The following is an 18,952-nucleotide window of genomic DNA, read 5'->3' on the forward strand; positions in this document are numbered from 1 at the left end:
AGTTATTGCAAAAACAGTTTAGTGGTTTGTTTCTGCAACAGTCACAGGTTAAGCTAGTATTTTCTATCTTAATTAGCTCCAAGAAAACCCCAGTAGGCTGTAAGAGGCAGGATAAATAGCCAAAGCTCGGAGCAAGTGGGGCAAACATTAAGAGCTTTATGGAGGTCTTTATATTGACCCTCGGCTTTGGTTATTGATCATTAACCCTGCTGGGGAACTATCGAACGGAATTTGTTTGAGGCTTATCGAGCCACAGGAAAGGAGATGCAGGAGGGAATATAAGCTTCTAATAAAAGAAACGCAGCAACAATAGCAGAGGAACAGCTCTGCCTGGTGACGTAATGGCTGGCAGCAGTCCAGCTTCAGCAGAGCTGCTGCTACCTCAGCATCCAACCTCTCTCAACACAGTCCAGCTTCGGCAGAGCTACCGGGGCTGCTACTTCTTGCGATGCCACTTTGTTGGTGCCACCAACACCTTACCTTGGAGGGCCAAAACACCGAACAAAGGGTTGTCCTGTTTTAAGTTGTCGGAACCCACACTCTCACTCACTCAATCCCGCCAGCTTCTCAGGAACCGAGTCAATCCGCCGCTTAAGTTTAGGGTGAGCACACTGGCGCACATTCCAGGCGTGCCTCAGTTTCCCCAAGCTGCTCTCGGGTCCGCCTCGAACTGCCCGGTCCCCCTCCCCCTCCCGCCCCCCCGCCGATCCTCAGCCCGAGTTGATCGCAGCAGCCCCGCTCACCCGCCCGGCCCCGCATGCCGGTCCTCCCGCCTTACCTCCGCCAGGTAGAGGTTGAGGAGACAGAGCGTGGAGAACTGGAGACAGGAGGGGAAGCAGTAGAGCAGCCAGTGGGGGAAGAAGTGCAGGTGAGCGGGCGGCCGGAGCAGGGGCAGGGAGCCGCTGAGAGAGAAGGCGGCGGAGAAGAGGGTGGTCCTGAGCGCTGCCCACAGGAGACAGAGGAAGAGGCAGAGGCTCTGGTAACTCAGCCGCCGCTCCCGGTACAGAAGCAGCCGCCACAGCTGCAGGTAGGCAAAGGCGAAGAGCGCGGCGTAGAGCAGGGCGTGCAGGATGCTCAGCGCCAACTGCACCGAGCCCGGCACCGCGGCGCCTGAGGCGGCAGCGACGGCGCCTCCGCCTCCGCCTCCGGGCGTCGAGGGCTCGCGGCCGGCAGCCGGACCCGGCACGGACACCCTCATGAGGGGGCTGGGGGTCAGAAGAGAGAGCGCGGGAAGGAAGGGGCCGGACTCAGAGCCGCCGTCGAGGGGGAGAAAGATTTCCCCCTTACCCCCCACCCACCCCAACCTCCAACCCCAGGAAGCGCCGTGACAGGACCCGGAGCCCCGCGCAGAGCAGCCGCGGCTCCCCGGACCCCGCCTCCTCTCCCCGCCCCCCCGGGGGGTCTCGGCTCCTCCTGCTGCGGCTCCGCTCGGTAGCTGCAAAAAACAACTCTCGGCTGGAGACAATCAGCTGAGAAACCCGAGCATTTGAGGCGCTCGCTCCGCACCGTGGGCTCGCGCCGATTGGCCCAGGCGGGCACGCCCCCTGCGCACCGCGCTCGGAAGGCCACGGGCCACAGGACCCGTCGCTCGAAGGCTCCAAGATCTGATTGGGCATCCGCTTTCCTCACTTTCTCCCTCCCTTTTACTCCCCACCCACATTGCCGATTGGCCCAGCAACTGCACGGCCAGCTCGCGCCGGCGGGAGGACTCGGTGGTCGCCTGTCACCTGGGGCGGCTCTCGCTCCTCCCCCTGAGCTTTCCATTGGTTGGAGAGGCCGCACGTAGGGAGCACGAGGAGGGGGAGGAGCCTTGGGGTTGTTTTTTGCTCAGCAGGCCGACCCCACCGTGCGGTGGTGGCCACAGGCGCTGAGGTTGGGTGTGCTGCACCCTAGTAGGTAGGCGCTGCCGTTCGTCGCTGCCCGCCAGCCGGCGGGGGCCCCACCTTCTGCCTCTTCTTCACGTGGCGGGCACTGTCGGCCGCGGGAACCGTCTGGGTTCCTCTGGGTAGGTCTTGCCGCAGGTCTCGGGCAGGTGAGTGGCAGCGGAGGTCCTTCCTTGAAGGGGCTGTGGTTTCTGCCTGCCGGGATGGGGATTCAGCCTGGCGGCTGTCCCCCAGCAAGGGCTGCTCCACTGAGCTCTGGGGTCTGGCTTAAAAGGGCCTCACCTGCATCCTTCTGAGGGGCATTTTGCTTTCTTCTTTTCCCCCAGCATGAGCAGCGAGAAAAACGTGAGCCCTTTGTGAGGAGAGGGGACGGAATGAGAAGAGTGAACTGAAGCTTTAAGCAAACTTCTTCCTCGGAGGAGGACGAGTGATATTAGGATGAGATGGATGTCCACAGGAGATGTGAATGGGGGGAATGTGGGTCTTTGAAACTTAGAATTTGGAAGGATGCTCTGAGCACAAGTGTAGGGAAAAAGGCAGAAAAATAACTGTAAGTCTGATGAATGTCTAGGGAGAAAAAAGTAGAGTAGTTTGTGCTTAAATTCCACGTATATGGTCCTGTACTTGGTGGATGGTGGCGCTCTTCTTGAGGCTCAGAGAGGTACAAAACAAATGCTATATTATGTTATGGCTGTACATAGCGAGGAGTAGATCTTCCAACGTGTGTTGGACTGACGACATTTGCTGATTTTTTTCTTTTTAGCGTTTGGCAATAAAATGAGCAAAGTAATGCAGAATGATGAGAAAACAATTTATATTCTCTTTAGAGTGAGTGGCACGTCACAAATTCAGTATCCTTTTGAAAGTCACTGCTACATTTACTGGTGCAGCCAAGACTCAGCCTTCGGTAACTTACCATTCTTTGTCCTAACGCTTTGTGTAAGAAGAGTTTGCTACCTTCTTTCCTAGCTAAGTGATCCACAGGGAACTGTAAAGTCTATTTTGTACTACAGAGTCTGGGACAGTGCTTCACCCAGGCACCAGATGCTGATGTGTTTTGGATTCTTTATAGGTATATTGACAAACTGTGATGTTTAGGCTTGGCATAATTATGTGGGTCTCTCAGATAAAACATTCAGCCCAGCAGGGTGTACAGTGTAGCCTAGAGCAGGGTACAACTTGTTGAAAGAAATAGGTCTGAGTTAAGCAGTTGTGTGCTTTAGCTTGCAATTTGCTTTTTGAAAGGGAAATTATTATATTTTAAAGATTTTATTTATTTGAGAGAGAGCAAGCATGAGCGCAAGGGAAAGGGAGAAGTAGACTTCCCACTGAGCAGGGACCCTGGGATCGTGACCTGAGCTGAAGGCAGCCTCTTAATGCACTGGGCCCCCCAGGTGCCCCTTAAGCTTGTAAATTAAGCAGGAACTCAGAGTTCTGTGATTTTAGGCACTCATCAAAATCAGGAGAACCTCCTGTTCCCTGACATGCCTATTTTTGTATCTTCCATAATGATGAGGTACATGTTTCGTTCACGAATAGACTTTCACCATGAACTGGTTTTCTTTTTCTCTGGTATTCTCTATTCAAAGTTATGGTAAACAACATCTGGATAGTACCCATACTAGTTTGAGGTCTTTGCTTGTTAACTTTTTTATTTCAGAGCATGTCCAGATAGTTTTTTTTTTTCCTTCTTCCTCTTTTGGGGGTGCATGAGGGCTGCAGATAGGGGATTTGCCCCAACTGCCTTGAAGAAGCTCTGAAGTAGAGAGAGGTTGACTCCTTTTATTGCTTCCATTGAATCTTAAATGATAAACTTTTTTTTTGTTTGTTTTGTTTTGTTTTGTTTTTAGAGGTCACAAGTAGGCATAGAGGTAGGCAAAGAGAAAGGGGGAAGCAGGCTCCCTTCTGAGCAGAGAGCCTGATGCAGGGCTCGATCCCAGCACCCTAAGATCATGACCTGAGCCGAAGTTAGAGGCTTAACCCACAGAGCCACCCAGGTGCCCCTTAAATGATAAACTTTGGTGATATCTAATCGAGAGTTTATTTAAAGCTGGTTCAATGAGCAGGTTTTCTCCAGTAGTAGCACTAAACTATAAGCTAATTTTTGCCAGAATGTTCTTACAGGAAGTTTGTAAGCATTATATGCTCCATTTGTTGCAAAATATGAAATGTGTCTTTTCTCAGAGAATGATGCCCACAGACTTGGTATATAGTTGTTAATTTCCTCTTTTTCTTGAGAGAGAAAACTTTTAGTTTTATGGTTAATCATAAGGGAAATTTAAGTCTATCAAGGGAAACTAACCAAGGTCGTCTAGAAAAGCTTGCTGCTTGATATTCTAAAATTTGAAATGTGTCCAAATGCAGAGTGGTTGAATATTGTTTTCTAGGAGGGTACATTACTTGCCAAGTTTTATTATAAACAGGACCCAATCCCAAAATGGGATTGTTCTAACTGTAGAGAGTCACCAGCTGCTCCAGCTGTGGAACACTGGAAGGCAGATCCTTCCCCTACCCCTCACTAGCAGGAAGATGAATGTTTTTCTGTTGAAATTCTTCCTCCTCTTTGCCCTCTGGGGACTCTCAGTATTTTGGTGCTGAGCAAAATTTTGTTGCCTTTTTTTTTTTTTTTTTTAAGTTGGCTTCACGACCACCGTGCAGCCCAATGCAGGGCCAAATCCACAACCCTGACATCAAGACCTGAGCTGAGATCAAGAGTTGGTTGCTTAACCGACTGAACAACCCCAGGGCCCCCAGATTTTGTTGCCTTTTATTTAGTGTTTCATTTTGCAAGCTTTAACCTTTTTTGTACTATAGCTTCATTGTTCCAACTCACAGTGTTTGTCACTCTCTTGTATTTGTCCTTAGTTAAATGTCACACGTTTTTTCCAAACTTTTTTTTTTTTTTTTTTTTTTAAGTAGTCTCCATGCCCAGTATGGAGCCCAATGTGGGGCTTAAACTGAAATCAAGAACTGCTTAACCTATTGAGCCACCCAGGTGCCCCTACCAACTTTTTTTTTTTTTTTTTTTTAAGATTTTATTTATTTATTTGACAGAGAGACAGTGAGGGAATACAAGCAGGAAGTGTGGGAGAAGGAGAAGCAGGCTTCTCGCTGAGCAGGGAGCCCGATGCAGGAATCCATCCCAGGACCCCGGGACCACGACCTGAGCCGAAGGCAGACACTTAACGTTTGAGCCACCCAGGCGCCCTGCCCCTACCAGCTTTTAAATGGTACAGGTAGGTGTACTTGTTTAGAGTTTAGGGATGAGGCAAAAGTTACATCTTGCATACCAACTCTGATTAGTGCTGACAGGAGCATTATACTGCTGAACTGAAGGCCCCCTCTAGGCTCAAAGGGTATGAGTCTGCATGTAGTTTGGCGATATATGTGTGTAGTATTGGTAAACATTTGCCTATGACTTCCTTCTTTTGGTATTGGCACCTGTTGTGGTTATAGTCTGTTGCGTTTGAAAGAGTCCTCTTCATTTGTAGAATTATCCTACAGGGAAATTGGGTCAATTTCCTGTGAATTCTTTGATATTTACTGCTTTGAAAACACAGTGTATGTATTTATGTTCAAGTCACTTTCCTCTTAGCTGTTATTAAAACCAATAAGTCTAGGCTGGGTTGTACTGTAATAACAACCCCCCAGACTTAAGAGATTTAACACAACAATGTTTAATTTGTGTTCACTGTGGGTTAGCTGGGAGCTTTGCCCCATGTTGTCCTCTTTCTGAGACTAGGTTTAGCAGAGAAGGCTACATTTTGAGTATTATCATTCATCATAGCAGAAGAAAAATGTGTTGTGGGTCATGAAAATATATTGACTAGGAAAAACTCCCGGAAGTTACATATGTCACTGCACATTTCATTGGCCAAATCAAGGCATGGCTATACCTAATTCAAGGAATTGGGGAAGTATAATCTTAACATGTGTAGAGAACTAGAAGCATTTGAACAGTCCACCATTTTTGTGAACAGATACTCTCCTTCTTACCTGTAGTTCATCCTTGGCCCTCCCAGTGGACATAACCTCCAAATCCTATCCAGTCACTATATCAAGTTCAAAGTCCAGGATCTCTGAGTAATGCCCGGTAGTGCTAATCTCTAACCAGTCTAGACATTATAATTTATCTGTTTCCCACTCCCAGTTGAATACATAGGATAGCGTAGGGACAAATACAAATAAGTGTTCCAATTTGGAGAGGGGAGGCATGGAAGACACATACCAGACTTGAACTCTGAAATCTCACTGGGCAGATATTGCCAGGGCTCTTCTTCCATTCACTGGGTTCTCCAGGTCCATGCTTTTCAAACTGTCTGTCATGAATGACCAGGGTTGGGTTTTTTTTTTTTTTTAATTCTTAATAATTCAAAATCTAAATTTGTATTTTTCTTAACTACAATAAAAATGAATTACAACAAAAATGGAATGAAAACACTTATCAAATGACAAGCCCAATTTTAAAATTTTTAGATTTAACAGACAGAAAATTACTGTGTAAAATGGGTTATAACAGCTTTTTGACATCTACACTCAATGTCTGTGTTTGTCTCATTATTATAGACACATTCTGTATTCTGGCACATGCCCTAGGGCATAGTTCTCCATGGTCCTTGGCTTTACTCTGCAGGAGGTCTTTCCATTTTTATTATCTTTTGCCACATCTGAAGTTTATTTTGGAGAATATGGCTTCTTTCCACAGCTGAGCAGTTTTGTCAGCTTGCTTCCTGATGATAGAAGGGTGGGTGCTAAAGAACTAAGTTTTAAACAGCTAGTCTCTTGGATGGCGGTGGTTCTTTGAGTACCTTTATTTGAATACCTTATTAAACATAACCACCTACATTCTTGGTGGGAATGCAAGCTGGTGCAGCCATTCTGGAAAACAGCATGGAGGTTCCTCAGAAAGTTGAAAATAGAGCTACCCTATGACCCAGCAATCACACTACTGGGTATTTACCCTAGAGATACAAATATAGTGATCCGAAGGGGCACGTGCACCCAAATGTTTATAGCAGCAGTGTCCACAAGAGCCAAACTATGGAAAGAACCTAGATGTCCGTCAATAGATGAATGGATGAAGAGGATATGGTATATATACAGTGGAATACTATGCAGCCATCAAAAGAAATGAAATCTTCCCATTTGCAATGACGCGGATGGAACTAGAGGGTATTCTGCTGAGTGAAATAAGTCAATCAGAGAAAGACAATTATCATATGATCTCCCTGATGTGAGGAAGTTGAGAGGCAAAGTGGGGGGTTTGGGGGTTAGGGAAGGAAAAAATGAAACAAGGTGGGATCGGGAGGGAGACAAACCATGGGATTCTTAATCTCACAAAACAATCTGAGGGTTGCCGGGGTGAGTGGGGTGGGGAGAAGGTGGTTGGGTTATGGACACTGGGGAAGGTAGGTGCTATGGTGAGTGTTGTGAAGTGTGTAAACCTGGTGATTCACAGACCTGTACCCCTGGGGCTAATAATACATTATATGTTAATAAAAAATAAAAAATTTAAAAAAAAATAACCAACAGCAGCTATCACCCAGTGCTCATCTTCTGTCTACCAGCCTCTTCTGTTAGGGCCGTATATAAGTTCATTAGCCATACAAGCCTGGGTACATGCTCATTATAAATTCATTAGGTGTGTGTCACCTCCAAATTATTGTAGTGACTGTTTTGTCAAATGTTTTGTCACTCCTTAATATGGATTGCTAAACTCTGGTCTCTGATGAAAGTTTCCCTGATTGGGCCCCGAACAGTCCTTGCTCCTTGGCCTCTGAGCCAGTGTTTTGGGGTTCTTGTTAAGGTAGCACCTCATTCTAGTTTGTATACCAGTGAAGATAAACTAGACTCTGCTGCCATAATAACCCCTCAAAGCTCAGTGGCTTCTGACAATAAGGTTTATTTCCTCCTGTGTCACACACTCTTTGCATCTCAGTGAGGGTTCTCTGGGTTGTGCTCATACTGGGACTCACTCTGAGGAATAGCCACCAGCTATTTGCATCTTTGATGACTGTGAGAGAAGAAAATAACTCCTGCCCTACCCCACACTAGCTGTTAAACTGTTGCCTGAATGAGACATGCCACTTCTGCTTACATTTCATTGGCCAGAGTAAGTCACCTGGTGGCCACAACCAATTCAATAGAGGTGGAAAGTGCAGGAAGTTAAGTGTAATCCTACTTTCTACAGGAGAACGGAACTATTTACCCCATACCAACAAATTACTACACCAAAGTACCAAGATTACATTTCTGCCAAGGTACTGATTTCTTTGTTGATATTTAGTTTGTTTTTTAATTTTTAAAAAATAGTATTTATTTATTTATTTTTGTGGGGCGTGGGGAGAAGCAGACTTCTCGCTGAGCAGGGAGCTGGTGTGGGACTCAATCCCAGGACCTCGAGATCATGACCTGAGCCAAAGGAGGATGGATGCTTAACTGACTGAGCCACCCAGGCACTTAATGTTTAGATTTTGAATAATTAAGTATTGTTTTCTGTTTCATTTTCTAATTACTGGAGAAAAAGAGCCACCAAATACCTTCTGTATCTTTGTTTTTACTCTGTTCTCACTAGTATTCTTATTCCCTCCCCCTTTCCCATTCATACTTCCCTTCTCTTCAAAGATATTTTTATATGGAGAACATGTCTCTGGGCAAATGCATTTTTATTTTACATGCATGTGAAATGAACATTCTTCTGTAGCCCCACAGGGATAAGTTGGAGTAATAGGAGTAGGAGCTATGGAAAATGTGATTCCATACAAGTAATAACTTTAATGTTTAATTTTCATTTGTATTATTTTAATGCCAGTGTAATCAACGTACAGTGTTGTATTAGTTTCAGGTGTACAATATAGCAGTTCAACAATTCCATATATTACTCAGTGCTCATAAAGAGAAGTGTACTCTTTTTTTTTTTTTTTTTTAAAGATTTATTTATTTATTTTAAGAGAGCCTGTGCATCCGAGCTCGGGGAGGGGCAGAGGGAGAGGAAGAATCCTTAAGCATTTTACCTGCTTTGCGTGGAGTCCATCCCAAGTCTTGATATCAGGACCCTGGAGATCACAACGTGAAACAAAACCAAGAGTTGGACGCTCAACCAACTGATCCACCCAGGTGCCCCAAGAGAAGTGTACTCTTAATCCCCTTCACCTGTTTTATCCATCCCTCCTCAACCCACTTCTCCTCTGGTAACCCTCTGTTCTCCATAGTTAAGAGTCTGGTTTTTGGTTTGTGTGTCTCTCTCTTTTTTTCTGCATTTGTTTTAATTTCCACATTTGAGTGAAATCATATGGTATTTGTCTTTCTCTTATTTCACTTAGCATTATACCTTCTAGATCCATCCATGTTGTTGCAAATGGCAGGATTTCATTCTTTTTTATGGCTGACTAATATTTTAATGTATATATGCTATATCTTCTTTATCCTAGTTATGGACACTTAGGCTCCTTCCATAGTTTGGCTATTGCTAAGTAATGCTGCAATAAACATAAATGTATATGAATCTTTTTGAATTAGTGTTTTTGTATTCTTTGGGTAAATACGCAGTAGTGCAATTTACTGGGTCATAGGGTATATTTTGGGGGGAACTTCCATACTGTTTTCCACAGTGCCTGTACCAGTTTGCTCCTATCAACAGTACATGAGGGTTCTATTATCTCCACATCCTCGCCAACGCTTGTTGTTTCTTGAACTTTTGATTTTAGCCCTTCTGATAGGCGCCAGGTGCTATCTCATTGTGGTTTTGATTTGCATTTTCCTGATGATGAGTGATGTTGAGCATATTTTCTTGGGTCTGTTGGTCATCTGTATATCATCTTTGGATAAATGTCTGTTTTTGTCTCTGCCCATTTTTAAATCGGATTACTTTTTTTTTTTTTGATGTTGAGTTGTGTAAGTTCTTTATGTATTTTGGATACTAACACTTCTTTGGATATGTCATAAGCAGATATCTTCTCCCATTGAGTAGATTGTTTTTGGTTTTGTTGGTTGTTTCCTTTGCTATGCAGAGCTTTTTATTTTGATGTAGTCTAAATAGGATGACTTTAACTTTTAAAATCAAAATGAAAAGGTACACTATTTAAAGAGTTAGATGGTTCTATGTAAGACTTCAGAAGTCCCCTTGGTATCGTCCTCCTCCAATTTCTTATTCCTTAGGGGCAGTTATTTAAATTTCTCCCTGTTTCTTATGGCATCAATCTTCCTATTTCTGATAAACTTGGCTTTTGGTGTTGTGAAAGTGAAGATTTAGCTCTTTTATTCCTCCTCCCACCCTGACTTTGTGTTTCCTTATTTTCTGTCTCCTCATCCTCTGAATTGTGGTTGTCTTAAATTTAGTTAAATCATTATTCAATGTTTATTTTTCTTAAATATTTATTTATTTATTTATTCAGTGTTTGTTTTATTATAATCATGTAAGCTATTTCTGGCTGACCTGTGCAGTATTCTCTGCTTTAAGTAATTTCTTAAAGAATCAAATTTATCAAAGATGGAACAAACTGCAAAGGTTTTAGTTACTAATGAGTTCCTATCCTTCAAAGTATGTATGTAAGAATAATTACCAACATCTCTAATTGATCAAATGCATAGTACTTTCACATCTATAATTTCATTCGTCCAATGAACTGGTGTGGGAAAGTATTGTAGCACTGAATGTGCAGTTAGACCTTTTGCTGCTACAAAATTCATTCTATGGGAAAAGAATCCTATGTTAACCCTACTGTCCAACTAGTGTTAAAATAACTGCATTATAACCACAAGCCCAGGAAAAATTATATTTATACTTGAATTGTTCAAGTGTACTTTTATTTAAAAGTTTTATCTTTTCATTAGGTTTTAGTTATTTTGTATAGTAACAAATGTTATAAACTTATTCTCTTAGCCTTGGGATGCATACATTTCCCATCCCCCCATAAAGAAAATATTGAATGACCTATTTTAAACCATTGCCATTAATATAAGTGGCTTTAAAATACACTGGTTTAAAATGGCTGTAATATGTAATCAGTGTTAATATCAAGGATACCCCTTAATTATATAATTAAAATTTCTTTTTTATATACCCCTCATAGTCCTCACTCACTCTACTTGAATTTTTGAACTCTTGTTCATTATTAAATATCAGTGGCAGATTGTTCATTGATATAAATTAGCTCTAATGAAAATAATGTTAAGAAGAAATTGATGAGGGTAGGGAAGGAAGGAAGAAAACAAAAATGAAACAAGATGGGATTGGGAGGGAGACAAACCATGAGAGACTCTTAATCTCACAAAACGAACTGGAGGTTGCTCGGGGGAGGGGGTGTGGAGAGGGTGGTTGGGTTATGGACATTGGGGAAAGTAGGTGATATGGTGAGTGCTGTGAAATGTGTAAGCCTGACGATTCACAGACATATACCCCTGGGACAAATAATAATTATATGTTAATAAAAATAATTAATAAAAAAAAGTAATTGAGTAATTAGTTCCTTTTTTTTTTAAAGGAATAGCTGGTTTTTAAAAATTTATTTTTTTAATTTAAATTCAATTAATTAACATATAATGTACTATTTGTTTCAGGGGTACAGGTCTGTGATTCATCAGTGTTATCTAATACCCAGTGCTCATTACAACTCATACCCTCCCCAGTGTCCGTCACCCAGTTACCCCATTTGCCTACCTCCTTCCCTCCAGCAACCCTCAGTTTGTTTCCTAAGATTAAGAGTCTTTTATGGTTTGTCTCACTCTCTGGTTTTGTCTTGTTTCATTTTTTTTCTCTCTTCTCCTATGATTTGCAGCCATCAAAAAAAAAAAAAAAAGAAATCTTGTCATATGCAACAACATGGATGGAACTAGAGGGTATTATGCTTAAGTGAAATAAGTCAATCAGAGAAAGACAATTACCATATGATCTCACTGATAGGTGGAATTTAAGCAACAAGATCTAGAGTCATAGGAATACCTGCTTCTTAAGGAGAGAAGTTACATGCTTACTTATAAGATTAAAAGAGCAAAGTAGGGATGCCTGGGTGGCTCAGTTAGTTGATCATTTGCCTTTGGCTCAGGTTATGATCCTAGAGTTCTAGCTCCTTGCTCAGTGGGGAGCCTGCGTTTCCCTCTGGGTGCAACTTCTTTGCTTGTGCATGCTACCCCCAACCCCTGACAAATAAATAAGTAAAATCTTTAAAAAAAAAACCAAAACAAAACTGAAGTAAATACCCAGTTTAGTATAATTTTCACTAAGTTTTTCATTCTTCTATCATTTTATTCTTTACTGAGAAAGCGTACCCCTCTCCTTATGAGCAATTTTTAGCTATTTTTTTCTGTCTCTTGTTTGGAGATAGTGATCTTTTGTTTGAAAGATAGGGATTCTGTTTGAAATTTTAAAAAAATTAAAATTATCACTTATGCTTGTGGGTGTATATTACCTCCTAGAAGTATGATATATTTTCCCAAACTATCTTCTTTTAAATTTAGGTAGTATAGATCATCAGTAGAAAAACTTCCTGAAAGAAGAAATTGTTCAAGAGAAATTTGAAGGTAGCAAAACGGAAGAGGAAGAATTGACAACAGATGCAGAGGATAGTATGGAAGTAAGTACAGCCTGAAGGAAGATGAAAGGAGGATATCTAAAACAAATCTGAGTTCAGAAGATAGAGTTGAATTAAAATATGGGTTGGAAAAGATGCTTGAATTTCTAAGCTATATAAATAAATCTAAGTCATGTATTAAAAGTATATTTAGAAGGAATGTCCTATAAATAGTTTTTATAGCTGTCTTCTAGGGAATTTAAAATAAAAAGAATGTGGACTTAGTAGATATAGATTTTGGATGTCTCACTCCCATTTAATGGTATTAAATAACTGAGTATTGATTGTAAGTCTGTTCTAGGTAGAGAAAGATAAAATGCCCAATTTAAAACAAGGATTAAAAAATGTTTGAGAATTAATTTTAGAACCCTTAAAAATGACAATTAGCTTAACATCCTTTAGTAAATATCTATTAAACTCAAAATATTTCATATTGAATTTTCTAGATATCTTTTGCAAGTATCAAAAATCAATAGTATTATTAAATCAATGTCATTTTATACCATCCCTCTCAAATATTTACTAGAAGGAAATAAGAAAGTACTGGCAAGATCAAATATATAAGTAATGCCTTATATTATTCTTTTTGCAGATTTTACTTCATTCATTTGTTTAACAAATTTATTCAGCAAAACTTTGTTGAACACCTGCTCTTGCTAGATATTACCTTAGGCAACAGAACTGCAGCACTGAAAAAAACAGACAAAAACCTCCTTCCCATGTACAACTACAGCTGATGATGTCTTCCAGTTTCAATTTATTTAGAGTGGGCATCTCTTTTGTCATGATGTGCATTTTTTGTAAGTCAGCAGTAGGATCTCTATCAGAACTGAGTCCTCAGAAATATTTCAGTACATTACAACCAGGAAAAGCCTCCTTAGCTTATTTTTGTCAAGCTGGTAAGTATTTTTTATATTCTACATGATTTTTGTGATGTTTCTATTGCTGTTTAATCAATATTCTCAGTGGGAATTTATTGTCAGGATTAGTATTATGTGTCATAAAGCTGCTACTAAAATATGCCTGCCTGAGTTTAAATTCCGATTTTGCCACTGTATGATTTTGATCAAGTCACCTAGCCTCTCTGTGTTTTTGTTATCATCCTTAATGAGGAAATAATACTTGGTTTATAAATTTGTTGTCCTTACAATTAAATGAATTTACTCATGTGACTGGTCCATAGTAAATATTAGATAAGAATTAGCGATTAGTAGAATTACATCTGAATTTCATCTAGTCATTTCTGAAAGTATACTTTTTGGTATTTTTAGTGAACAAATAAAAGTGTTTTAAAACTTTAAATGATGTATTAGTAACACTTTTGTTTAATACCTTGCTTTAGCTATACCATTAATTACACTGATTAACCAGTTGAACATAACTAAAAATTATAATGGTCTCATTAAGTCTTTATCCCTTAAAAAAAAACTATTCTTGGAATTAGTAAGTGGAATGAATCCACATTTCTGTTGGCTCTCTTCTAATTGTCATTTGAAAATGGTATTTTAAAGTTATTTTGAGGGGTGCCTGGGTGGCTCAGTCAGTTAAGTGTTGGATTCTTGATTTCAGCTCAGGTCATGATCTCAGGGTGGTGAGATTGAGCCCCACAATGGGCTCTGTGCTGGGTGTGGAGCCTGCTTGAGATTCTCTTCCTCTCCTGCTGCCCCTCCCCCTCACTTGCATGCATGCTCTCTTTCTCTCATTAAAAAAAGCTTTAAAATTGTTTTGAAAGTTTTATACATGTATCCATGTGTGTTGTGTATGTGGTATTAAACTTGGAAAAATAATGTCAAATGTTAGCTTTAAATTAAAAAAAAATTTTTTTTTTTTTTAAGATTATTTATTTATTTATTTGGCAGAGAGACCACAAGTAGGCAGAGAGCAGGCAGAGAGAGACGGGGAAGCAGGCTCCCTGCTGAGCAGAGAGCCTGATGCAGGACTTGATCCCAGGACCCTGAGATCATGACCTGAGCTGAAGGCAGAGGCTTAAACCACTGAGCCACCCAGGTGCCCCTAAATTAAACATTTATTCTATTCTTGTTTTAGAAATTTAAAAAATTTAAAAAAAAATTAAACATTTATTCTATTCTTGTTTTAGAAAATTTGTTTTTATTTATTTGACAGAGAGAGATCACAAGTAGGCAGAGAGGCAGGCAGAGAGAGAGAGAGGAAGGAATCAGGCTCCCTGCTGAGCAGAGAGCCCGATGTGGGCTCCATCCCAGGAGCCTGGGATCATGACCTGAGCCGAAGGCAGAGGCTTTAAGCCACTGAGCCACCCAGGCACCCCTTGTTTTAGAAATTTTAAAAATTTACTTACAAAGTTAAAATATATCATAAAAACATTAGAAATATGAATGATGAGGCAATAGGAAATAAGGGTATAAAATATTTAACTAGGTATGTTTACTTGATTATTTGTTTTGTATACTTTTAGGGCAGACTGATCTGTTTCTTCTTCAGTGTGCAGCTTTCAGGTTTAGTTTTTAAAATTCATCTTTTCTAAGGAGCAAGCCATAAAACATTCATTAAACATTTCTTATTTTTAGATTCTCCAAGAAACTCTGTATTTCTTGAAGAACTGAATGAGGCTGTTAAACCTCTCCAGGACTATGGAATTTCAGTTGCAAAGGTAGGAAGACATTTTTTGTTGCTAAATTATTAGTGACAGACACTTTACAATTATATGACTTAAGGCTGAGTATCTAAATATACTTATGTTTCACACCTTTTTCCAGACTGGAAAATTTTTTTTCCTACCATTTTATATACGAAAAAACAGAAGCACAGAAAGATAGTTCCAGGTTATTGTGTAAATTAATACATGAAGAAAAAAAGCTGTTCAGAATTCTTTGGCTTAGAATTTAATTTATTTTGTAAACTATTTTATTGAGGCCGTGGTTCAGTTTTCAATCCTATGGTTAGGCTTTGTTGTTTTGTTTTGCCTGACAAATATATTATAATAGATCTCTATATTCAATCATTTATTAAATTTCAGTTTATTAGCGCAGTTTATTAGCTCAGTTTATGACCACAAACTGAGGTATAAAAATTGAGGTAATTGTTTGCTTTTTTAGTCTTCTGAGTCTTTATAATTACTTATGTTTCAGTTTTCCCTTTATTTTTAGAATAAAGTCAAATCACTCTAGCTTGAAATGACAAATTTAATTTTTTTCTCAAAAAAATGTTTAAACTCGTCATTGAGTATATGGAAAATTTCCACATGCGTCATAGATTAGATAGCTCCATGAGCTTTTCATTTACTTTAATCTTAGAATTTGTATCTCAGAAAATTAAATAATTAAAACCCAGTGATTATTGAATTCTCTCAGATTAGTGTCTACCTAACTTTCTGTGTACATTTATTCTTTCTTAGTTCATTAGCTTCCTACCTCTGAGAGATGGTCACTGTCCCACTTGGTCCCTACAGCTAGAGTTCCCAGGGCAGGAAGCATAGAAAGGTTAACTAATCTTGGCTATTAAAGGGGAACTCTTTCCTCTACCCAGAGATCACTTTCGACATCAAATGTGTGAGTTTTCCCACACCAATCAGTTCTGTCACTAGCCGCCCACTTAGCTCAGATCTTACAGGTTAAGGGCTCAGTCCTATAAGACTGCCCTCCCCCTGCCAGCTTCAGATGCCAATCCCAAGGAGTGGATTCTCAGGTTACCTACAACTTCTGCCTGACTTGGTTACAAATTGGGGGCTTTCACAACCCCCTCCTTGGGTTTGATAATTTGCTATAATGGCTCGCAGGATTAAGGGAAAACACTTTGTTTACTAGTACTGGTTTATTATAAATGATGGAGCCCTGGAACAGCCCAATGGATAAGCTGCATAGAGCGAGGTCTGGAAGTCTTGAGCACAGGAGCTTCTGTCCTTTTCTGGTTTGGACTGTGCCACACTCCTGGTACTTGGATGTGTTCACCACCCTGGAAGCTCTCCAAGCCCTGTTGTTTAGGGTTTTTATGGGGGTTCCATTATGTGGACATGATTGATTAAATCTTTGGCTCTTGGTGATTAACTCAATCTCCTGAGGATAGGAGGTAGGACAGAAAGTTCAGCGTAATCATGCCTTTGTCTTTTCGGTTAAGAGTCTCCATCTCAAAGCTATATAGGAGCCATCAGGGATCAGTCACCTCATTAGCATGCAGAAAGCTACTCTTAAACACTACAGGAGTTTTCTTAGAAGCTCTTATATAAGGAACTGGGGTTTAAGGCCAAATATTAGAACAAAAGATACTCCTATCACTCAGGAAATAATTAGGGTTTCAGGAGCCCTGTGTCAGGAACCAGGGGCAAAAACCAATTATCTGTTTCTTACTATATCACTGCTAAATACTTAAAAAAATATTTTTTATGTCCATTCTATATGTAACTTTGTTAACTTTGAACAACTGATTTCACTCTAGAATGATAATGGTGCTCATCTTCAAGGCGCTTTTAATAAAATTCTAAAGTTTAGAAATGAAATACTAGGCTGGTATGACATTCAAAAGGGATAATCATGCTGTTTATCTAGTAGCTAATAACCATGTATCTAGTAACTAAAATAGAGTATTAAGGTTTATGCCCAGGGTGTTGCCTTTATGAACTAACAAAACTTAAAGCCTTGATTTTACAGTTGAGGATGCTAAGCTGTGTGGAAAGGAGACTGGTGAATAAGACAGACCTATATTGAGGACCTAGCTCACTCTCTGGCACACAATAGATACTGGGTAAATGTTTATGACCTTGAAATGAGGTGACTTTGTTTAGTCTTTTAGATAGATATGTGACTAAGATCTGCTCTATTTCCTTGAAGAATTTAGATCCTAAATGGAGAAAAAATATATTCGCAAATCATTTCAGAAATTAGCAGAACACAATCATTGTAATAGTTACAAATAAAATGCCATTTAGGTTTAAAGGAAGGGAAGCTCATACCTGATTGTCAGGGCAGAAGGTCATGTGTGGTAGTAGGAAGGACTTGACAAAAAATAGCATTTTGAGATTGTCTTTAAAAGTTAAGATTTCAGGAGGAAGGTGCAGATGAAGGAAACACTAAAATATAAATTGGACTAAATGTTCCAGTTAAGACAAAGATTGCCAAGCTGGGTATGATAAGCAAAACCCTACTCTGTACTATTTAGAAATTCATCTTGAAATAAAGGCTTCAGACATCTTCAAGGTAAATGAAGGAAAAAGATGTATCATGTAAGTGATGATCAGAAGAAAGCTGGTGTAGCTATCTTACTATATCAAAGCAGGTTTGTTTTTTTTTTTTTTAAAGATTTTTATTTATTTATTTGACAGAGATCACAAGTAGGCAGAGAGGCAGGCAGAGAGAGAAGAAGGAAAGGAGGCTCCCTGCTGAACAGAGAGCCCCATGTGGGGCTCGATCCCAGGACCCTGGGATCATGACCTGAGCTGAAGGCAGAGGCTTTAACCCACTGAGCCACCCAGGTGCCCCTCAAAGCAGGTTTTAAAACAAAAAAACCTTTGGATCATCTTTGACTCTTCATTTTGTTGTAAACAATCCATCAATAAATCTTTAGCTTCTATTATTAAAACTTCTCAAATCTTCTCACATCCTACACTTGCACCACACCCTGCCCGTCTAAATCTTTTTCACTTCTCATCTGGGAAATTATAGTAGCCTTCTAATAATTGGTCTTTCTCCTTTAACTCTTGTCCCACTAGAGTTTTCTCCACACATAATTCATATGTGTCAGGTCACTTTGCTACCCCTTCCCATTACATTAGGATAAAATAGAAACCTTTCCCTCTTACTGACACTGGCTTCCTCTCTAATTTCATTTTTGTCTCTTTACCTAGCTCAGTTTGTTCCTGAAACCTACAGGTCATCTTTTTGTTACTTGGACAAGCTAGAAGTGTTTTTTTCCATAACGCCTTTGCAAATATTTTCCCTGCTGCTTAGAACTTCTCTCTTCCATATATTTATATAATCATATGCATCGTTCCTTTCCTTCTGTTCTTTGTGCAAAGGTCACTCCCTCCTGCAAGCCTTCCTTGGTTACCTATCTAAAATGTCCTCTCATACACTGTCCCCTTAGTATTTTTTTCTATATGGGACTTAACACTGCATATTAATTAGTTTTTGAAATTGTATCTACTTTTAGAAAGTAAGTTCTAAAGATAAAGATTTTTATTTGGAACTTAACTGTACCCCCGGTGACTAGAAGACTGACATATGGTAGGTGTTCATATATATGTTGAATGGGATGAATGGAAAAAAAAAATCTATTGTCATAATGTCAATCATCCCCTATACTCTGACTTGTGAAATTCTTGCTAACATTCAGTTTTTTTAGGGGGAGGGGTGTAGCTGTGTTCTGACTTTTAATTCTAATTCTCTATTCCTAATACTTTTTTCTGAGTATCAGTTCTCCTTTTCTTGCTTTTGAAAATAAACATGGCTTCCCCAGTTGTCATTCTGCTTCCTTTCAGACTCCATTAAAATTAAATTGAGCAACACACACACACAGACACACAAAACCCCG

General features: G+C 40.1%; 2 protein-coding genes across 6 annotated transcripts in view; one reads left to right on the forward strand and one right to left on the reverse strand.

Annotated features, from left to right (window-relative positions):
* GPR137C (G protein-coupled receptor 137C) overlaps positions 1-1,462 on the reverse strand; it is a 65,365-nt gene extending 63,903 nt beyond the window's left edge. The window contains exon 1 of the mRNA XM_032871101.1: positions 779-1,462. Within this exon, the coding sequence (XP_032726992.1) occupies positions 779-1,198 (420 nt within the window). The 5' untranslated portion in view covers positions 1,199-1,462. The remainder of the gene's footprint in view (positions 1-778) is intronic.
* Positions 1,463-1,857: 395 nt separating this feature from the next.
* Positions 1,858-18,952, forward strand: part of TXNDC16 (thioredoxin domain containing 16) — a 126,112-nt gene continuing 109,017 nt past the window's right edge. For 2 of the 5 annotated variants that reach the window (XM_032871094.1, XM_032871097.1), the window contains exons 1-4: positions 1,858-2,032; positions 12,339-12,454; positions 13,044-13,350; positions 14,998-15,080. In XM_032871094.1, the coding sequence (XP_032726985.1) occupies positions 13,188-13,350; positions 14,998-15,080 (246 nt within the window). In that variant the 5' untranslated portion in view covers positions 1,858-2,032; positions 12,339-12,454; positions 13,044-13,187. Of the gene's footprint in view, positions 2,033-3,863; positions 3,881-12,338; positions 12,455-13,043; positions 13,351-14,997; positions 15,081-18,952 lie in introns of those variants that run through there. The other 3 variants (XM_032871095.1, XM_032871096.1, XM_032871098.1) reach the window with 3 other exon arrangements.

This window comes from Lontra canadensis, unplaced genomic scaffold (assembly GCF_010015895.1).
Source record: "Lontra canadensis isolate GAN:19392208 unplaced genomic scaffold, GSC_riverotter_1.0 scaffold42, whole genome shotgun sequence".
Lineage (NCBI taxonomy): Eukaryota > Metazoa > Chordata > Mammalia > Carnivora > Mustelidae > Lontra > Lontra canadensis.